Consider the following 16,565-nt stretch of genomic DNA (forward strand, 5'->3'; position numbering starts at 1 on the left):
CTTGAGGCAAGTTTTGATGCCATGGCCCTTCTCGTTGTTGACAAAGTAAAAGAAGTCGAAGCAAAGGTCACCCAAGCACAATCAGCCGCTTTTGCCAAAGTGCAAACTTGTGTGACAACAAAGTTTCACGAACAAAGACTCCAAGAAGAAAACGCCCTCAAGGTTCGCATTGGTGGGCTTCCCTCACCATGGTGCACCACTGAGGACACTCTCGATGAAGCAATCACCAAGCTCAACGAAATCCTCCAACCAATTAACATCAAACCTGAAACAATTTCTTGGATCAACGACACACATAGGCAAATTGTCTTCTCAGTTTCAAGGACAAAGAGGATAAAATGCATTTGTTACGACAATCTCGACTCCTCAAAGGGACAAAGATTTGGATTAGCGAGGAGCTGATGACAAATCAATTGAAGATAAAAAAAGCTCAATAAGTTGCACGAAGCTCGCAAGGAAGGTAAATGGGCAGTATATCGGGGAGGTAAAGCGGTCATCCAAGAGTTCCGAGCCCCTAAAAAGGCTCTACCCAACCCTCCGTAGATCTCGTTCCATTTTTCTCTTCCTCTTTTTACCCTGTCGATTGGACCCTCAGTCCTGAACTGATATGTATTCGATGGATTCACCTAGAAGCAACGAACCAATGTAATGTTTTTGTGATGGTCCCATGGGTCATATCTGACCTACGTGGTGATAAATCAATCAATTAATCTCTCGTGGGAGCTCTAGAGGCAAACTCTATGCTTAAGATCTTGGCTATGGATGCAAATCCAGGTTAATGAAAGTTTCTTCTTCTCCATCTCTACTATTCTATTATAATAAGCTATGTTAAGAGTTTGTCCATGAGCAAGCGTACACGGAGTATCGATTCTCTTGCTTGAAAAATACTTTTTTTCACCCGCATCTTCCTCTTTCCTTTCAGTTATTTTCTCCCTGCTAGGGTGTTTAGGGTTTGGGAAGGAGGGTTATGACATATAATTTTTAAGAACACCATCTTCTTGATTCAAGTAAGACTCTGTAAGAGCACAAACATATATTGTAACAAAGCTCTCTTTTGAGAGGATTATAATACTAGACCTTTTCGAGGGGGGATCGGCTCCAAGCAAATCCGATCCTCATCGAGTTGTCTAACTTAATTGGGTATTCTCTTTGAATTATGTACATGATCATAGTGTTTTTAATGTGTAACCGTGTAAAGAAATCAACTCGACACAACTCCTTGCTATTTTGCGCTTAATAAAAACTGTCTCCTTTCATAATTAAATTCCGTTGAATCTAAAAGTAAATATTAGATTCTTTGACAGTCATCAACTACCTGTTAGTCTAATCAAGGCCAAAGGTTTTGGAGAGTTGTTTGTGACCTTGAACTCCAACTCCTTTTGGGAAATATGAGGACCGCTTGCAAGTTGCGAGAGAGAGAGAGAAGAAGAAGAGGATTTTAACGTCGTAGGAAACTATCCTAATAGACCTCAAAGATCTACCTGACTAGAGTTGAACTCAAGACCTGTTATTCAAGAGGGAAATGGCATAACCAATCTACCACAGTTGGGTGATAGAAAGGTTATACCATTTTCCTCTTTTGGAACGATCTTAAGAAATTCTCTACTTTTTGAACGATCTTCCAAAGGCAGGCCTAGCAGAACAAATAAAATCTAGGGGTCAAATGGGACCGCCGACCCTTCACAAGCAAGTAGCTTGGAACACATATATACAACACACACACAATATTTTTCCCTCCTGCCGCCCTTCTTGGAACTATATGCATTCCAAGAGATGACATTCCAGATTCCGGACGTATGGAAATTCTATTTAAGGAAAAACCCTAAAGTTCGAGTCCTGACTGCCCACAGTTAATTTGAAACTCAAACGACTGTTTCTTGCAAAGCAAGCACATGGCGATCATCTCTGAATACGAGGAGGAGCCCCCTGTAGCAGCAGCGGATGCAAGTAAGAAGCCTCGGCTGGACGAGTCCCCTGCTCTTCACAAAGGCCCTCACGATGAGGTACTTGATCGCCTCCTTCAGCAACACAAGAACGAGCCCTTCAGTCTCATCGAAACCGTAGCCGACTTTCTTCTCCGTCGCGTCGAGTCTCTACCTTCCGATGGAACCTTAGAAACCCGCGTCTCTCAGATCTTCGCCTCTGCCAAGGGGAAGGCTCGCTCAACTGCAGAGGAAAACAAGAAGAGCAAGAAAGCGCAGGCTGCATCGGAGAGCAAGAAGGCTCAGGCCACAGAGGAGAACAGGAGAAAGGAAGACGTCAAGAAGGATCAGGAGAAAGAGAAAAAGGCGAGTTCAGATGAATCATCTAGCAAAAGCTCTGATCCAAAGGTGGAGGAGACACCAAAAGTGCAACCCAGCTCAGCTAAAGAGGAAGAGGATGATGGAAAAGGCCTGAGTAAGTGAGGAATAGTTCGAGAATAAATAAAAGAGAACTTCTTTGCATTAAGTGTGATCGTGGATTCTTTGCCTTCTACCAGAGCCAAATGCTGGGAATGGTGCTGATCTTGAGAAGTACTTATGGACGCAGACACTTTCGGAAGCTTCTGTGCAAATTCCAATTCCTCCGGGGACAAAGTCTCGTGCCATCAATTGTGAGATCAAGAAAAAGCAATTGACAGCAGGTCTCAAGGGACAACCACCTGTGCTGCAGGTAAGCAAGCCTTGAAGCCTTCCAAACAAATGCCATATGATGTAACCCTTTCGTTGGTAGTAACAGAATTATGAAAGGTGAAGCACTCCTATTATGTCAACTGCCATATGATGTAACCCTTTTGTTATGTAACTAGGAAAGGTGCTTCTACAGCGTCAACTTAAATTTTTACAATTTTTAAAACTGGCAAGCCTTTGTGGTTATGTGGTCTACATTGTGGCTATTTTTATGAGTATGATTGTGTTGTGGAGTCCAAGAGGAATGGTACCGATGATGTCCTTTCTTATTGTGCAATCTTGGTTGTAAGCTTAAGCACGACCCCTATGGCTAGGGCGATGGGGAAAGGGAGGGTATTCAATGTACTTCTGGAGTCATGGACCCATGCTAGTTGTTCTAGATTTAAGAAAATTTTGAAGTGCATTGGATTTCTTCAAACTTAATTTAGGGTCATGCATTCTCTAAGAGCATACAATGAAAGGATGTAAAATTACATGCATGTGTTTATGAGAAAGATTTTGTGGTGTTATTATTCTATATGAGTATAGAAAGACTCTCTCCTCAGTCTCATCATTATCAAGATAAACGAACAAAGCATAAGATATTGCTCATCACAATAGAAGCTATGTGAGAAACACATTTAAGAGATCATTTTGCAACGTAAAACGAGTCAAAAGTGCTATCGAAAGATGCACTTCAGTCATGCAAAAGAGTGCCATAATGTAGACACTTCCAATGGTGTAGAGCTACGAATTGGCTCTCAATGTATAAAGGAGCCACCCTGTTTAAGATTTTGAAAGCTTCCTCCTTTGTAATTATCAAACTAGAGCAGCATAACTGCAAAATGTTCTAGACCCATAATGTTTTACCCTCGAAATGTGGTGTTTCACAATTTTGTCTACAGAGTGCAATGCTCTCCAGACTATTTTGGCTCTTGGTTATTAGCTGCTCGCTCCTTTGTTTCAAAATAGCTCCTTCTACCACTATCTCATGATGAGGATGCACTTTCATTAGCTCTTGTTGTCACAAATCAATGAGTGGCATGGCCTGACGTACAGAACTTGACCGAGGGGCCTAAAACCTAGAGGAAGAAGCACGAATTTAACCGATTTACAAATTCTTGCCGAGTGGCCCAAAGGATAAATAGGGTTAGGTTTTATAATCTTAACCCTACCAATTTATCAAGGTTTGGCCGAGGGGCCCAAAATCTTTAAAATAAAGTAGGACCCACAAAATTGTTTAAAGATTGATGATGTGGCAGTTGTACGGATTTCTACGATTTTCCTTGATTGCTGACGTGGTAGTTGTATGGATTTCCACAAGTCGTGCTGAGGCTTATGGGTCGTCGGACTTTTGTCTAGTTGCTTTTGGAATTGAAGCTTTTCATGTAACTGCTTTTGGGATAGACCAAGGATTTTCATAAGTGTGTCCAAGGCCTCATTCTTTTGAGATCAGGATTGGGAGCATTGAGAGAGGAGGAGGACCCTTGGTCATTATACCTTGTGAAGCAAGACGGGTCTTTGGGGCCAATGCGACTTGGGATGAAACTCCGTCATTTCCCTTCTTTTCAAGTTCAGTTCACACATGTGTTGCTGTCTTTGGCTTGGAGTGTCCAAGTCTATTACAGTGCTATTAGAGCTCAGACGATTCGTCTTCTATGAAGCAACCTTTTGTGGGCGGTTTTCTTGATGATCGACAACACATTTGTCGAGATCCTTTGGATGACGGGTTTGCACTTATTGTCGATAGTTGGTAGGGACATCCAGTTTCTACTCCCGTAGTTAGCACCATTTAGATGCCTCTTTCATACATCCCTTTGGAGAGCCGACAGTTGGTAGGGACATCTAGTTTCTACTCCCGCAGTTAGCAACATTTAGATGCCTCTTTCATACATCCCTTTGGAGAGCTCCAACCTTGGGGGCGACCCTTTTGGGGTGTAGATTTGGCCACGGTTGGCTAGTGTAGCAAGTTCTCCCTTGCAGTCCTTTGTCCAACTTTCTTGCACGTTACAAATCAGCCCCAGTGTTCCTCACGGGCTTGTTTTCCGAGCCGGTTCCTTTACTCTCCCTTCAACATTGGAGTCATGTTGTGTATTGGATATTGACTGCATAGCTTAGTTGTGGGTATGTTCTCTTCAGCACAAGTACAAAGGACTTAGGTAGGGCAAAGTGTCTACCAATCCAACAAATTAAATCGTTAATGATTTAATTTAGAAGTTTTTGACCAGGGCTAAGTTTCTAGTAAAAGTGTCGCTCAACCACTCGGGAGTCCGATCGACGCGGGGAATGGCTCGTTGGATTTCTCTAACCTAGAACTTTATGCATGTCATGCCATATGCCCACCGCAGTGTAACATCTCTCAAAACGCGTGTACAAACCATTTATGTAGTGGGGTTTTAAAAGTGGAAAATTAGCTTTAGAAGTCGATGAAGCATGTCCATGTGGCACTTAGAGCCATGTGCACTTGACAATCGACACGACATGATGGAGTTTCGAGTCAAGACGCATTGGCCCCAAAGATTGGTTCCCCTTTCAACACTTCTAATTTTTTCACTTTGCAAAGTACAATCTCAAGGGTCTAACTCTCTCCTAGACTCTGTGCCCTCCAAAGTATCTTCGAGACTCTGCACCCCCTTTTTTAAAGCATTTGGTCCAAAATTTGTATAGGCAGCCATGTGGCACAACCTGATTTTTTTTGTAGCCCATCCACGTTAGCATCTGTACGATTTGCCACATCACCATGCCAACGCATTTTACGGAAATTAGCCTTAGGGATCAGGCCCTCTGTCGATGCTTAAAATGTCTTCTAGGTTTAGGTCTTTAGTTTCTCTTGTCCATTCGGCCATTGCTCTTCCAGTTGGATATGCCATATCATTAGTTTGTAACAACCCCTCCTCTCGAAAGAATTGTTATCACTCTCGATTACGCGTGCAAAACAACCAAAGGACAGAAATAGTCTTTAATAGACACTGATTCTATGTACTCATGCACCAGACTCCACTACCTCTACAAAGACATCAATCATTGATTAATCACATTTTTGTCGAGTGTCTCAGATACAAACCTCGATCATTGTAACCATTTAGCAATCACATTTAGACCTCACCGATCTTTTCACGGATGTCTTGATCTACTAAGTCTTGTTACTATTAGATTCATATCCTTTCTTTTCACATTTCAAGCAAGCAAACCATGCCCATGATTATCCCCACAATACAATTAGTTCACCGTGTTTGAATTATTTTAATCTAGCCTCTTAGAGAGAAATTAGTGACTTTATACTTTACTCAATCTAGGCAATCTGTGACAAAGGAGTGGAGAGGCCTCTTAGAGAGAAATTAGTGACTTCAGTACTTCACTCAATCTAGCAATCTGTGACAAAGGAGTGGAGAGGCTCTCCTCTTGTGCAGTCCGCACTGCACCAAATTCAAGATGCTGATTCATCAGTAACTTTTGGCATACACAGTTGTAGCCCAAAAGCTTGAATGTACAGCTCTCTCTTGCGAGGTTCTTTTCCTCCATCCACTTTGCATCAAAGGCCAAAAAGTAGCCTTGACCAAATTATCCGGTGGACCTAGCTTACCTTTCTTTTCTTGTGCTTTGTGATCTGTTGGTAGCCTTGCTGGCCTCTTTGTCCTTGGCACCACAGTTTGGATCGTTGGAAATCTCTGATTGACTAGCTGATTCCCTTTTTGTTCTTTCCTTGTGTCCCAGGACGTGGGAATAGCCTTGCTGGCCTCCCATGTCCGTTGGCACGTTAGTCTCAATCGTTGGTACCTTGAGACGTAGTGTCATCTGATCCCCTTCTTCTATGGAATCCTCTAATGAACTTGCATCTGGTTCCCTTAGTTGGTTGGAACCTGTCACAAAGTGATGACGTGTCTGCCCGAGAGCCGAAACCCTAACTGTTGTTGAAACCCTAATTTTTGGAAACCCTAACCCTAAAACTTGCAAACCCTAAAATCTACCAAAAACCCTAAAACAACAAAAACCCTAATCCTAACCCTAGGGTAGCATGGCTTAACTATCGGAAAAAGCGCAGACATGATGACGTGGCAGAATCCCGCTTTTTGCGGCGCCAAAAAAAGAGAGAATCTCTTGCTTTATTTTCTAAAGCTTAAGAGAGGAAAAGCGCCTTTGCTTTTATTTTTAGGCTTTGATTTGAAGCTTTTCGGGGCACTGCTTTTGGCATCCCTTGTAAACAAATAACTATGTGGTTTGGGCTCCCACTCTGCAGAGCATCTGGATGCAGAGTCTGAGAGTGAGAACTGAACCACTCTTGTACTTTGAACACTGATTAATACGAAAAGAAATACCGAAAGGGGTGCTAGTCTTTGGGGCCAATATCTCTAGGCACGGAACTCCGTCGGGCCAGTGCAAATCTATTGTGAACTGTGAACTGTTTTGAAGTGGTTATTTGGTGCTGTCGTGATTGATTCTTGACTTGGAGTGTCCAAGTCTGTTACAGTGGTATCAGAGCACGGCCGATTTCTCTTCTACAGGAACTCCGATCCCAATTTTTTTTTGCGGCACCTATGGCTTCACGCAAGGATCAGTCGACTTGAAACCGGCTCGTGGGGCAGTAGGTGTTGGCTTTCACCCGAAATTCTTTACTTTAGACACACACACACACATAGCACTTTGCAAAGAGAACCTGCGACGGGAATTAACACTTGACTACACACACGGCTCGGAAGCTAGAATGCCCCGAGTAGACGCCGACAACCTTTAGGCCCCAAAATTGGCGTCCCTGTTGGTATTTCTTTATTCTTTGAGAGGGAAAATTACAAAGTAAGGTTTTGGGAATCCTTTACCTGTATCACACGAGATACTACCTGATTTGGCCAAATTTCGGTAGCATAACAGCCCCAAAACTTATGTGAAATCAATTCCCTTGCTAGATCTCACTTGCACTGACGTAAACCCTCTGATTCCTGCCCAAAAACAGTAAATTCAGCTCGCTGTATTTACTGGTTTTTGCCCCGTTTTCAGCCCCAAACAGTCCCCTAGCTGTCCTTTGCCAGTGGGGCACAATTCCCAAGAGTTCTGGCGTCTGTATGACTGAAAAACAGTCAATTTTCTGCGCATACACAGCGCTGAATTTGCACTTGTACGGTGAGGTATATGACCCTCACCGGTGCCTGCTTTGGAGTAGCAGCTTATGTTGCTCATAAAGATTAATGATTAGAGAGTTGTTCCTCCTCAAGGAGGCTCTTGCCTCAACACAAAAGCATGAAACGACACAGCTGTACATCAATCAAATGAAGAGCCCTCTTGTGGGGGCATCACATAACTGCACGTAGGGGAGAGAGAGAGCAGTGTGTAGTGTGCAGGTCATCACTCCTAGCACCACACTATACATGAGAGGGAAAGAAAGCACTCCATAGCTCTTAACCTTTGACATGTTCTCAATGAAGTATCCCCCCAGCATAAATCGAGCGTCCCCTCTCTGCCCTTGACTTGTAATGCATCTATGAACAAATAGATGCAAAAGGGGAAGATTTCCATGGTTGCCAAAACCTGCGTATCACTGAAAACGCAGCAAAACAGCCCTGTAAAACACGCATCTGATGCCTTCTAATGCTGAAAATGAGCTCCTTGGTCCTAGATAAAGTCCTGGGAAGCTCATAAATGGAGAGAAATGGTTGAAAATCACAGTTATCAGCCTCCAAAACTGCTCCAAAAAGTCAGTTTCGAGTTCTCTTTTCCCAGACTTGGTAAATTGGCCAAAAAGTGCCACTTGGCAACTCATACATGCAATTTTCCCGCATTGGGCTTCCTGCTTAAAAATCTCTCAATTGGTGCATCAGTTGACTTTGCAGCAGAGTAATAAGATGTTCCCCTTGTCATTCCAGAGGTAATGACGCGAACAAATTTCGTGGCTCAAAATAGCAGTTCCCTAAATTTTAGGAAATGCTTCCATTGGACTCTCATTGGTCATTTGACCATCTATCCTCATTGGGACCGCATCAAAAAATGTAATGTGGCCCAACTGTCGGATACTTTCTGTTGGTGATCCCACCTTGACTTCATGCCTTTATTGAGTTCACTTCCTAGTATCCACCAACTTGCTAAGTGCGACGGCGGGACCTACATGATCTTGAACTGAGCCTAGACATCATTTCCTTTACGAGTTCCAGTGCCGACAAACTTCCCATCTGCGGGTGAAACTACCGTTCATATTGGCCTTACAATGTCCGACCATTTGCAACTTCAAAAAGAGGGTCTCAAAAATTAAACAAAAATCATTGAAAAGAAACCAACAACTAAGGTTAGGAGTTGCCACGTCCTCGTGACACGACTCTCTCTGCATCTGGAGATGCGGACAGGGATCACAACGAAGATTCCGGCAGAGAGTATGGCCCGCCTTGGCCTACTTAGGCGGAGCAATGAGAGATGAAGCGTAGTCAATTGATCGGCGATGCAACAAAGATGATGCTCAGTTTTGCGAAGGACCCAAAATTGGCAAAATATATGAGCGAGACTTCATTTCAGGAAGTGCACGAGGAGTGGCAGAAAACCACCACACCACCCTTGAAACCGGCTCTCAAGAAACCTTCTGCTCACAAGACATATTTAGAGAAGGAATTAGAAGAGGTGGTTGATGCAGAACAAAGCTAAAACGCACGGCAAAAAGCAGAAGAAAGGCACTGACTTCCCGGGATATTTGGGTCGTCAGTCTCGACATTTGATAAGGCAAAGAAACAGAAGAAGCGTGTTCGACTTGAAGGAGTGCCCAATTCTTCTTTTGACAGTTCTTCTAGCTCTTTAGATTCGAGCAAAGAAGAAAGAAAAGGCAAAAAGCGAAGCAAGAAACAACGCTTCGGAAAGGGCAAGAAAAAGGCAAAGAAGTCTAAATCTCGCCCAGTGAGTGACAGTTCTACAGAGGACTCGTCTACAGACAGTTGAGACTGTGATGACGGCAACTTTTATGCGAACAAGAAGAATTTTTATAAAGCCAACCAATATGACTTTCTGGAAGATAAAGGCAAGAAAGTTCGAGAGTTTAAGGAAGGTGGACAGTCAATCAAATTTAACACTTTTTCAGGATATAAAGATGCTTCAAAGGCTTTGTCTTTTATACAGCAGTTTGACATCGCTTTCGCAGGAGGACGCTACTCAAAGCACTCCCAAGATTCGGAGAGCTGCCTCTTATTTTAAGGGGAATGCTCGAACTTGGTGGTCCACACTTCTTCTAAACAAGACTGCGCCAACTAAATGACTGAAATTTAAGAAGCTTTTTATTTCTTCTTGGCTGACGCAAGAGTATGAACTCGATATACGAGCTGCTTGGAAGGATACTCATTCAAAAGAATCATGAAAAACGTTTGTTCATTTTTGCATCGTAGTAAGTTTATTTTTAATGTTTCTTTCTTTGGAATGTTCAAGATAATCATTAGTAAATTCAATAAAACTGGGGAGCTTAAAAACCCACTTATTGTTTGACTTAGTAACACACTATTTTGTTGTTTTGATCTCTAGCGCTTTTAGTATTTTTACTCTAGCTTGACAAATGCTAGCCTTTATCATGGCTGAGTATGCCCATCACCTCCGGAGGGTGATAGAAACTCAGCTTGTTGGTTTGATAGAGTACGTTCAAAGCATAAATGACCTCTATACAAACCTGCACCTACTCTTGGGCATTGACGACATGAGTAGGGATGCCATAGCTGTTGTCCACATGATAAAGGTGATAATCTTATTCTTCGTGTTTGGACAAACAATGAAGTTGAGGTCACATATTGGCAAGTTTGGATCTTTGTACTTCTTTGTTATTTGCAGCCTCTTCTTCGTAGGTTTGTAGTAGTATTCATTTTTTGATTTCGTATTTAGCTTACTTGAGGACTTAAGAATTTGTTTAGTTAGAAGTTGTTGTGTGAAGTTTGATTTCTAGGATTAAGTTTTTAAGTTGTCTTATCCTTTGTTGATTAAAGTTGTGACTTGTTTTACGTTTTAGCCGAGTAAGCTGTGTCAACTTATTTTGTGCATCCTTTTCTAAAAACATTTTTAAGTTAATAATGTTTTGTTTTATCTAGTTTTATTTTGTAGCAAATAAAGTGATTTACTATTTTGAACTTACTAAGGTATATATAACATAGAGAAAGCTTTAAAGTCCTTGGCGTACTACCTTGTCTTCCATTAGTATTATTGTGCTCAGTAATGTTTCAGCCTTGCTTAGGGTAAAACCCCCATAAGGAGTCCACCTAACTTGGCATGGTTTGATCTCTCTCCGTGTTGGATGGAATGAGGTGGTAAGGTGCTCATTGAAAAGCTCTCGTCCAAGAGAATCTGCAGCAAAAGGTGCAGCTTTAGCTGTGGAGCGTAGCAAAAACGCGAGCAGAAAACTTTTTTTGTGTATACCAAAAGTAGGGGTTGCTAGAAAGTCAGCGAGGGGCGAGAAGAAGGCTGCTGTGCCGCAGGGGTTTGAACCCAGGGTCTGACAGTGAGGATGCAGTGTGCATTGCTGTAAACCACCCAAGCACTCCAGCTTTTTGGTCTTCCTACTAGTGCACTCACGTACTTGAGCAGGGGCCAGTTGCGTCCTCCCTTCCCGGGGAGGCTTTCTATTGGGGGTTTTCTTCGTTGCTGTTTTTTGTATTATGTGATCAAACTTGCTTCTGGCGAAAACAAGAATGCTAATTCCCTCTGTCAACACTAATTCTGTACTTCCTTCCACACGAATTCTGTACGTCCTTCTACACCAATCACATGTCATAATTGAGCTTTTGCTCTAGCAAGTAGGAAAGCACTTATGCTTTAGTAGGCCAAAGGGGATGAGAGGAAACTAATAAAAGGGATATACTCAAATGTAGCTTCGCATCTGAGCCACGTGTGCAGGAGCAGCTAGTAAGCGTTAAGCATTCGCTATTTGGGTATTGTGAAGATTTGTTTATCACATGCAACTGATGGCTACTTGTATCAAACTTCTCTTAACTTAGTGATGCAAGTGGTGCTTCTTTTAGTGCTAGGATTCACTATGGCTGAGTTTGCTCTTGATCTCCGGAGTCATGACAGAAACTCAGTACACTGAACTTTGTGTTGATGTGTGTGCGTGTGTGGGGTGTGTTGTGTTTGGGAGCATATGTTAGTACCTAGGTCTACACCCACTATAGGGCACTGATGACGTTAGTAGTATTTAGTCAATACTATGCATGATGGAGCTGATGGTTATATTGTCTTGTGGGTTGACTACCATGGGCCTATACCGTGCACTTTCCTTTGAGGGTGAATCTGGGCGTATCCTGGTTTCATCTAGGTATATGTTCTGTTAGCTTAGTTTATCTAGTTACACGAGCGTGGCATCATGTCCATTTTGGAGTCCCTGATAAGTCTTTTTTATTTTTCAGGGTGAATTGTATGCACCAGTAGTTACAGATGATTGTTTCTGGAGCTTAGGTATGGATAGCCTGTCTTTCTATTGTGCTCCCTATGATTTGTCCAGGTTAAGAGGGGAGCGTGTGTGGATTCTTATAAGTGAACTGGTATGGCTATGCAGAGGATGGAAAGATGCTGTCTATTCTGCTCACCAAGGCCAATAAGATGGAGTGGTGGAATTGTATTGTCAAAGGGGAGCCGATAATAAATACGCAAAAGGTAGAACCAGAAAATAGCAAACTTTCCGATCTTGACGCAGAGACCAGGCAAACCGTTGAGAAAATGATGGTAAAGAGTGAACTATTCTGTCTTTGACACTGGTTCTTGGTTTTTTCTTGTGTATTAAAAGAGGGTGATTTCAGTTTGACCAGCGGCAAAAAGCAATGGGATTGCCAACAAGTGAAGAGCAGCAGAAGAATGAGATTTTGAAGAAGTTTATGGCTCAGGTATGATACACGTTGTCCTGATGTTACTGGGATTACTTGAGTTATTGTTAACGCACAACTATTCTATACAATTGTAATGGCAGCATCCTGAAATGGATTTCTCAAAGGCAAAGATCTCCTAGGACACAGCTGGGAAGAACTGAATCGAGAGAACCTCTTTCTTGGCACATTGGCAATTCCGATTGTCGGTGGTTGCCGCAGGAGACACTTGTAATTGAAGCAAAGCTGGTTCTAAGTGCAGTGTTAGATTCATATGTGGTTCTTAGGCCTGTGGCACCAAGCACCTGTATCTGTGCCTGCTATTGCTGAAGTGCGTCTCATGTCCTTTTTCAATCTTAGTCTGGACTTCGATCTTTAGCTGTTAAGCTTTAAGCGTTGTTGATAGTCCTTACTGGCCCTATGATACCTGTACAATGTAGATGTTGATGGGGATTTTGTGTGTTTTGAGGTTTCAATGGAGTACAGGAAATTTCACATGATGGTTGCGGTGATAGTATTGCTCACGTCTTAAAACATTATGCAGTACGTGTCCTTGTGAAGCTGTAATACGGACAAATGATGCTTTTAAAGATGTATTTGCAATGCTTGCAGCAATTCAGGTTTTCTTTGTGGCGGACATTTGGTGTTATTGCTCTTCTCTAAGTTCTGTCAAGTAGGAAACAATGGTGTTAGTCGGGGAGGTGCAAGGTCTGTGGCTGCATGCCAATCTGGATGGGTGCCTTTTAGGCCAGCTCCCAAAGGTGCCATAGATCCCCCCAAGCTCATACAATTTGAGACCTACTGAGGTCTCATGAACTTCTGAGTTGCCCGGTTCAGCTTATGAGGCCACTAGTTCTCGGGTGGATCCGGCGCAAGTGGCCAACCTGTCCCTAGCCCCACATGGTGTTCTTGCATTTGGGGGAGTGGGACGGTCTACTGTAGATCCCTTTTTCTAGCGTAAGAGTGTTATGATGTTGCTAGATGTTACGGTGGAAGTAGATGGAAGGAAATTTAGTCAAATTCTTTTTTTTTCCATAGGGACTAATAGTCTCTTTGTCCTCTCTGTTGTTTACGATGATGACTGTTTGTTTTGATTAGATTCTAGTATTAGTGCATCGAAATGAAAAAATTGTTGTCCCAGCGAAGTGATTATGTTAGAAGATACACTAACATATCGAATTGATTTGCGAAATCAAATTGGTGCACATCTTGGTGTTGTCATTTGTATCCGTTGTCTTCAATGTGTGGCTATGGTATGGCCTTAGCATGTATCCATTTGTAAATTTTTTGATATTGAATCACTCAGCACTTTGCACACAACATAGGCACTGATGCACAGTTATTTTCTTGCCAGCAAAAGAGAATTACCTTGAATTGTACATGCAGAAGTTCATTATACAGGGGGAGCTAAGTGCTTCATATATACGAGGCTGACGGACCTCAAGTACAGTCCCTCGGAATATGCTTGACCAGTACGAAAAAATAGCAAAATAATAAAATAAATAGGGTCATTTACTTGAGATGCATTAACTTTTAACACCTCGATGCTGTTCACAGTGGACATATATAGGAAGACATGGTCAATGAGGAAGCGATCATAGACATCCTACTAGATGTCGGGTATTTGCAACCACTACCTTGTCACCGAAAAGAACTCCCATCTTGAGCATGGGTTGCCTCGGAGAAAGCTGAACAAAAGTCCACACTACCTTTAGTTGTAAATTGTCTACACATTGAGTCCAAGATTTTCAAGATAATTAACTTTTGTCTATAATTTTGCCAACAACAATAAATTGTGCGTGATACGTCAATAGTGTTTTGTACATGTCATGTTGGTTCCTTGCTAGATGCAATGTGCTTTGAACTCCGATAAATGCTGTTGTGCTGCACAGGAAAAGAGGAGAAAAATGGTTTTGGCAAGTGTTTAGGAAGATGTCTTATTTTGGAATTTCGAAATTCAAGACATCTAGAGTACCAGTTTTAACCATGGAGATGCTTTTGACCACATTGGCTGCCTCTTGGACATTAAGGACTTGGCTTTGGGCTTGGGGCCATACAATGGCCGCCCAATCTTAAGGGCTCTTGGACAATGGGTTTAAGTGGGCGCCCAATAGAATTGGGATTTTTTTGAAATGTGGGGTGTGGAACAAAAAGCTTAAAACCATAGCACATGCAGCGAATGAGGGAGGAGGAGGAGCTTCTAGGGCATGGGCACAATAGAAAAAACGAGAATTGATCACGATTTGGCTTGGCACCAAAATCATGTAGTTGACATCAAGAAGACTTTGAAATAAGATGTATAGTAGTTGCAACTACCTTCAAATCTTTAGAGTCTCGCCACTATCTGTTTGTGTTGCTCAAATGTTACATAACTGGCACTCTTTGGAAACGCAAGAGATGCACCTCTTCAAGCAAGTCACCAAGCATAATGTTGAGACTCCCCGACTCTTATATGCAATCACTTAGAGCTTTTTATCTTGCATTATATCCTACTGTAAGGGAGCCTCTTGATGTTGAGAAGTATGTGACACTTGTTCAAGGCTTGGCTTACACAGATGATGAACAAGTCATCGATGAGCTATTGAAGAATCACAAGGCCCAGGCCCAAATTGATGTGAGTGCTACCATCAAAGACTTCTTGGAAACTCTATTTACAGTTTCCTGAATCAGAAAGAGCACTTGAAGGTCCTATTTGCAATGTTGCAGAATGAGAAGCTCAAAATGGATAATGTTGTCCACTAGGAGGTTGAGAAGTTGATGGGTCCACCCTATTTTACAATTGACCACTCCCATAATGATGAATAGCCACAAGCCACTGGTGCATTTAGCTGGTTAGGGTGAAGGTCGAAGCAATACATGTAGATACAACAATGTCAGGACCCTTTTCCAAGTATATTTCAAAATTTTAAAAGTAAAACCGACTTAGCGAGTGAAATCTTGCTTAGGCAAACTTGTTGGAAGAGGAAAAAAATGGGGGGAAGAAAGAGACGCCTTTGGAATTTGGGATGGTCCTCGCTCTAGCTTAAGCAAACTCCTTCAAAAATATGGACACCCTCTCCAAGAACATATCAAAATTTCCCTTTCAATCTCCTCTCAAGAATCTTTTATTTTGGACATCCATTTTTTTCAAGGGACCCTCTTTTTCCGGTTTTGGGATCCGTGATACCCATTGTCACCAAAAAAACCTAAACTCCTACAACTATATCCCTTGGCAATCTTGGCACTCTACTCACCAAAAGATTGCTTTTATTCTCTCAGAGCTTAAGAGGTACATTATCAGGGAAAGCTCTCTTTCAGATTTTATCTCTATTCGTAACCTCTTCTATACTAGGCTTAGAGCAAAAGGATATCCCTCCCCCTTGTTAAAAGCTTGCTTTCTCTACCTTTCCTACGATCTAAGACCCTCTCTCCTTCAAAAATTGTCCAATACCAAACCTTCTCCTACCATCATCAAGATTCCCTTCTCACCTCAAATCCGCCATCTCAACTTATCTCGTTCCATTAACCAACCCCTCACTAATCTTCTTAAATCCAACACGGACTTCGCACACTTACCTAGACCTTTGATATGTTGGATGAATGCGCCCAATCTCGAAACCCTTCTCTCTAAGCCCCCTTCTTCTTTTCTCGCTTAACCCCCCCCCACAAAGGAAATTCCACCCATAATTGACAAAAACTTACCTCAGCTAACTTCGGCCTCATGTATATATGCAACCCCTCTAAAATCCACCCATTCCCTAGGCTAGGTCAAATTCATTTGTTGACTAGTCCCTTTCTTATACAATTTTTCCACTCCTTTAAATACCCTAATAACTCTCCACCATTCGTCCCCTTTTTTTAAGTACCCACTTAAGATGAGCCATAACCTATCTTTAAGATAGCCTCTCCCCCTTGAAATATGGGACCACTACAATTTTTTGTGTGCACGAATAAAGACAATAAAACAAGAGGAGCCCTTTATTTTAGGGGTTGGGAATACAATAGCATGAGACAACCATTAGTCTTGTATGAGCATTAACACTAGTCTTGTAAAAAAGTAGCCACTTTTGTGGCTTTTAGAGACTTTTATAATAAATTCTCCAATACTATGTAAGTTATCTCAATAGAAAATCCTTTC

At 42.2% G+C, this 16,565-nt stretch overlaps 1 protein-coding gene across 1 annotated transcript; it reads left to right on the forward strand.

Moving 5' to 3' along the window:
• Positions 1-1,802: 1,802 nt before the first annotated feature.
• Positions 1,803-13,085, forward strand: BOB1 (HSP20-like chaperones superfamily protein). Its single transcript, XM_086521825.1, has 6 exons — positions 1,803-2,397; positions 2,480-2,652; positions 11,996-12,044; positions 12,145-12,311; positions 12,386-12,469; positions 12,553-13,085. Exons 1-6 carry the CDS (start codon positions 1,893-1,895, stop codon positions 12,589-12,591), a joined length of 1,017 nt encoding a protein of 338 aa, XP_086377951.1. The 5' UTR covers positions 1,803-1,892; the 3' UTR covers positions 12,592-13,085.
• Positions 13,086-16,565: the final 3,480 nt, after the last annotated feature.

The sequence above is a fragment of the Adiantum capillus-veneris genome, chromosome 1, assembly GCF_014529385.1.
Source record: "Adiantum capillus-veneris isolate H3 chromosome 1, ASM1452938v2, whole genome shotgun sequence".
Taxonomy (NCBI): Eukaryota; Viridiplantae; Streptophyta; class Polypodiopsida; order Polypodiales; family Pteridaceae; genus Adiantum; species Adiantum capillus-veneris.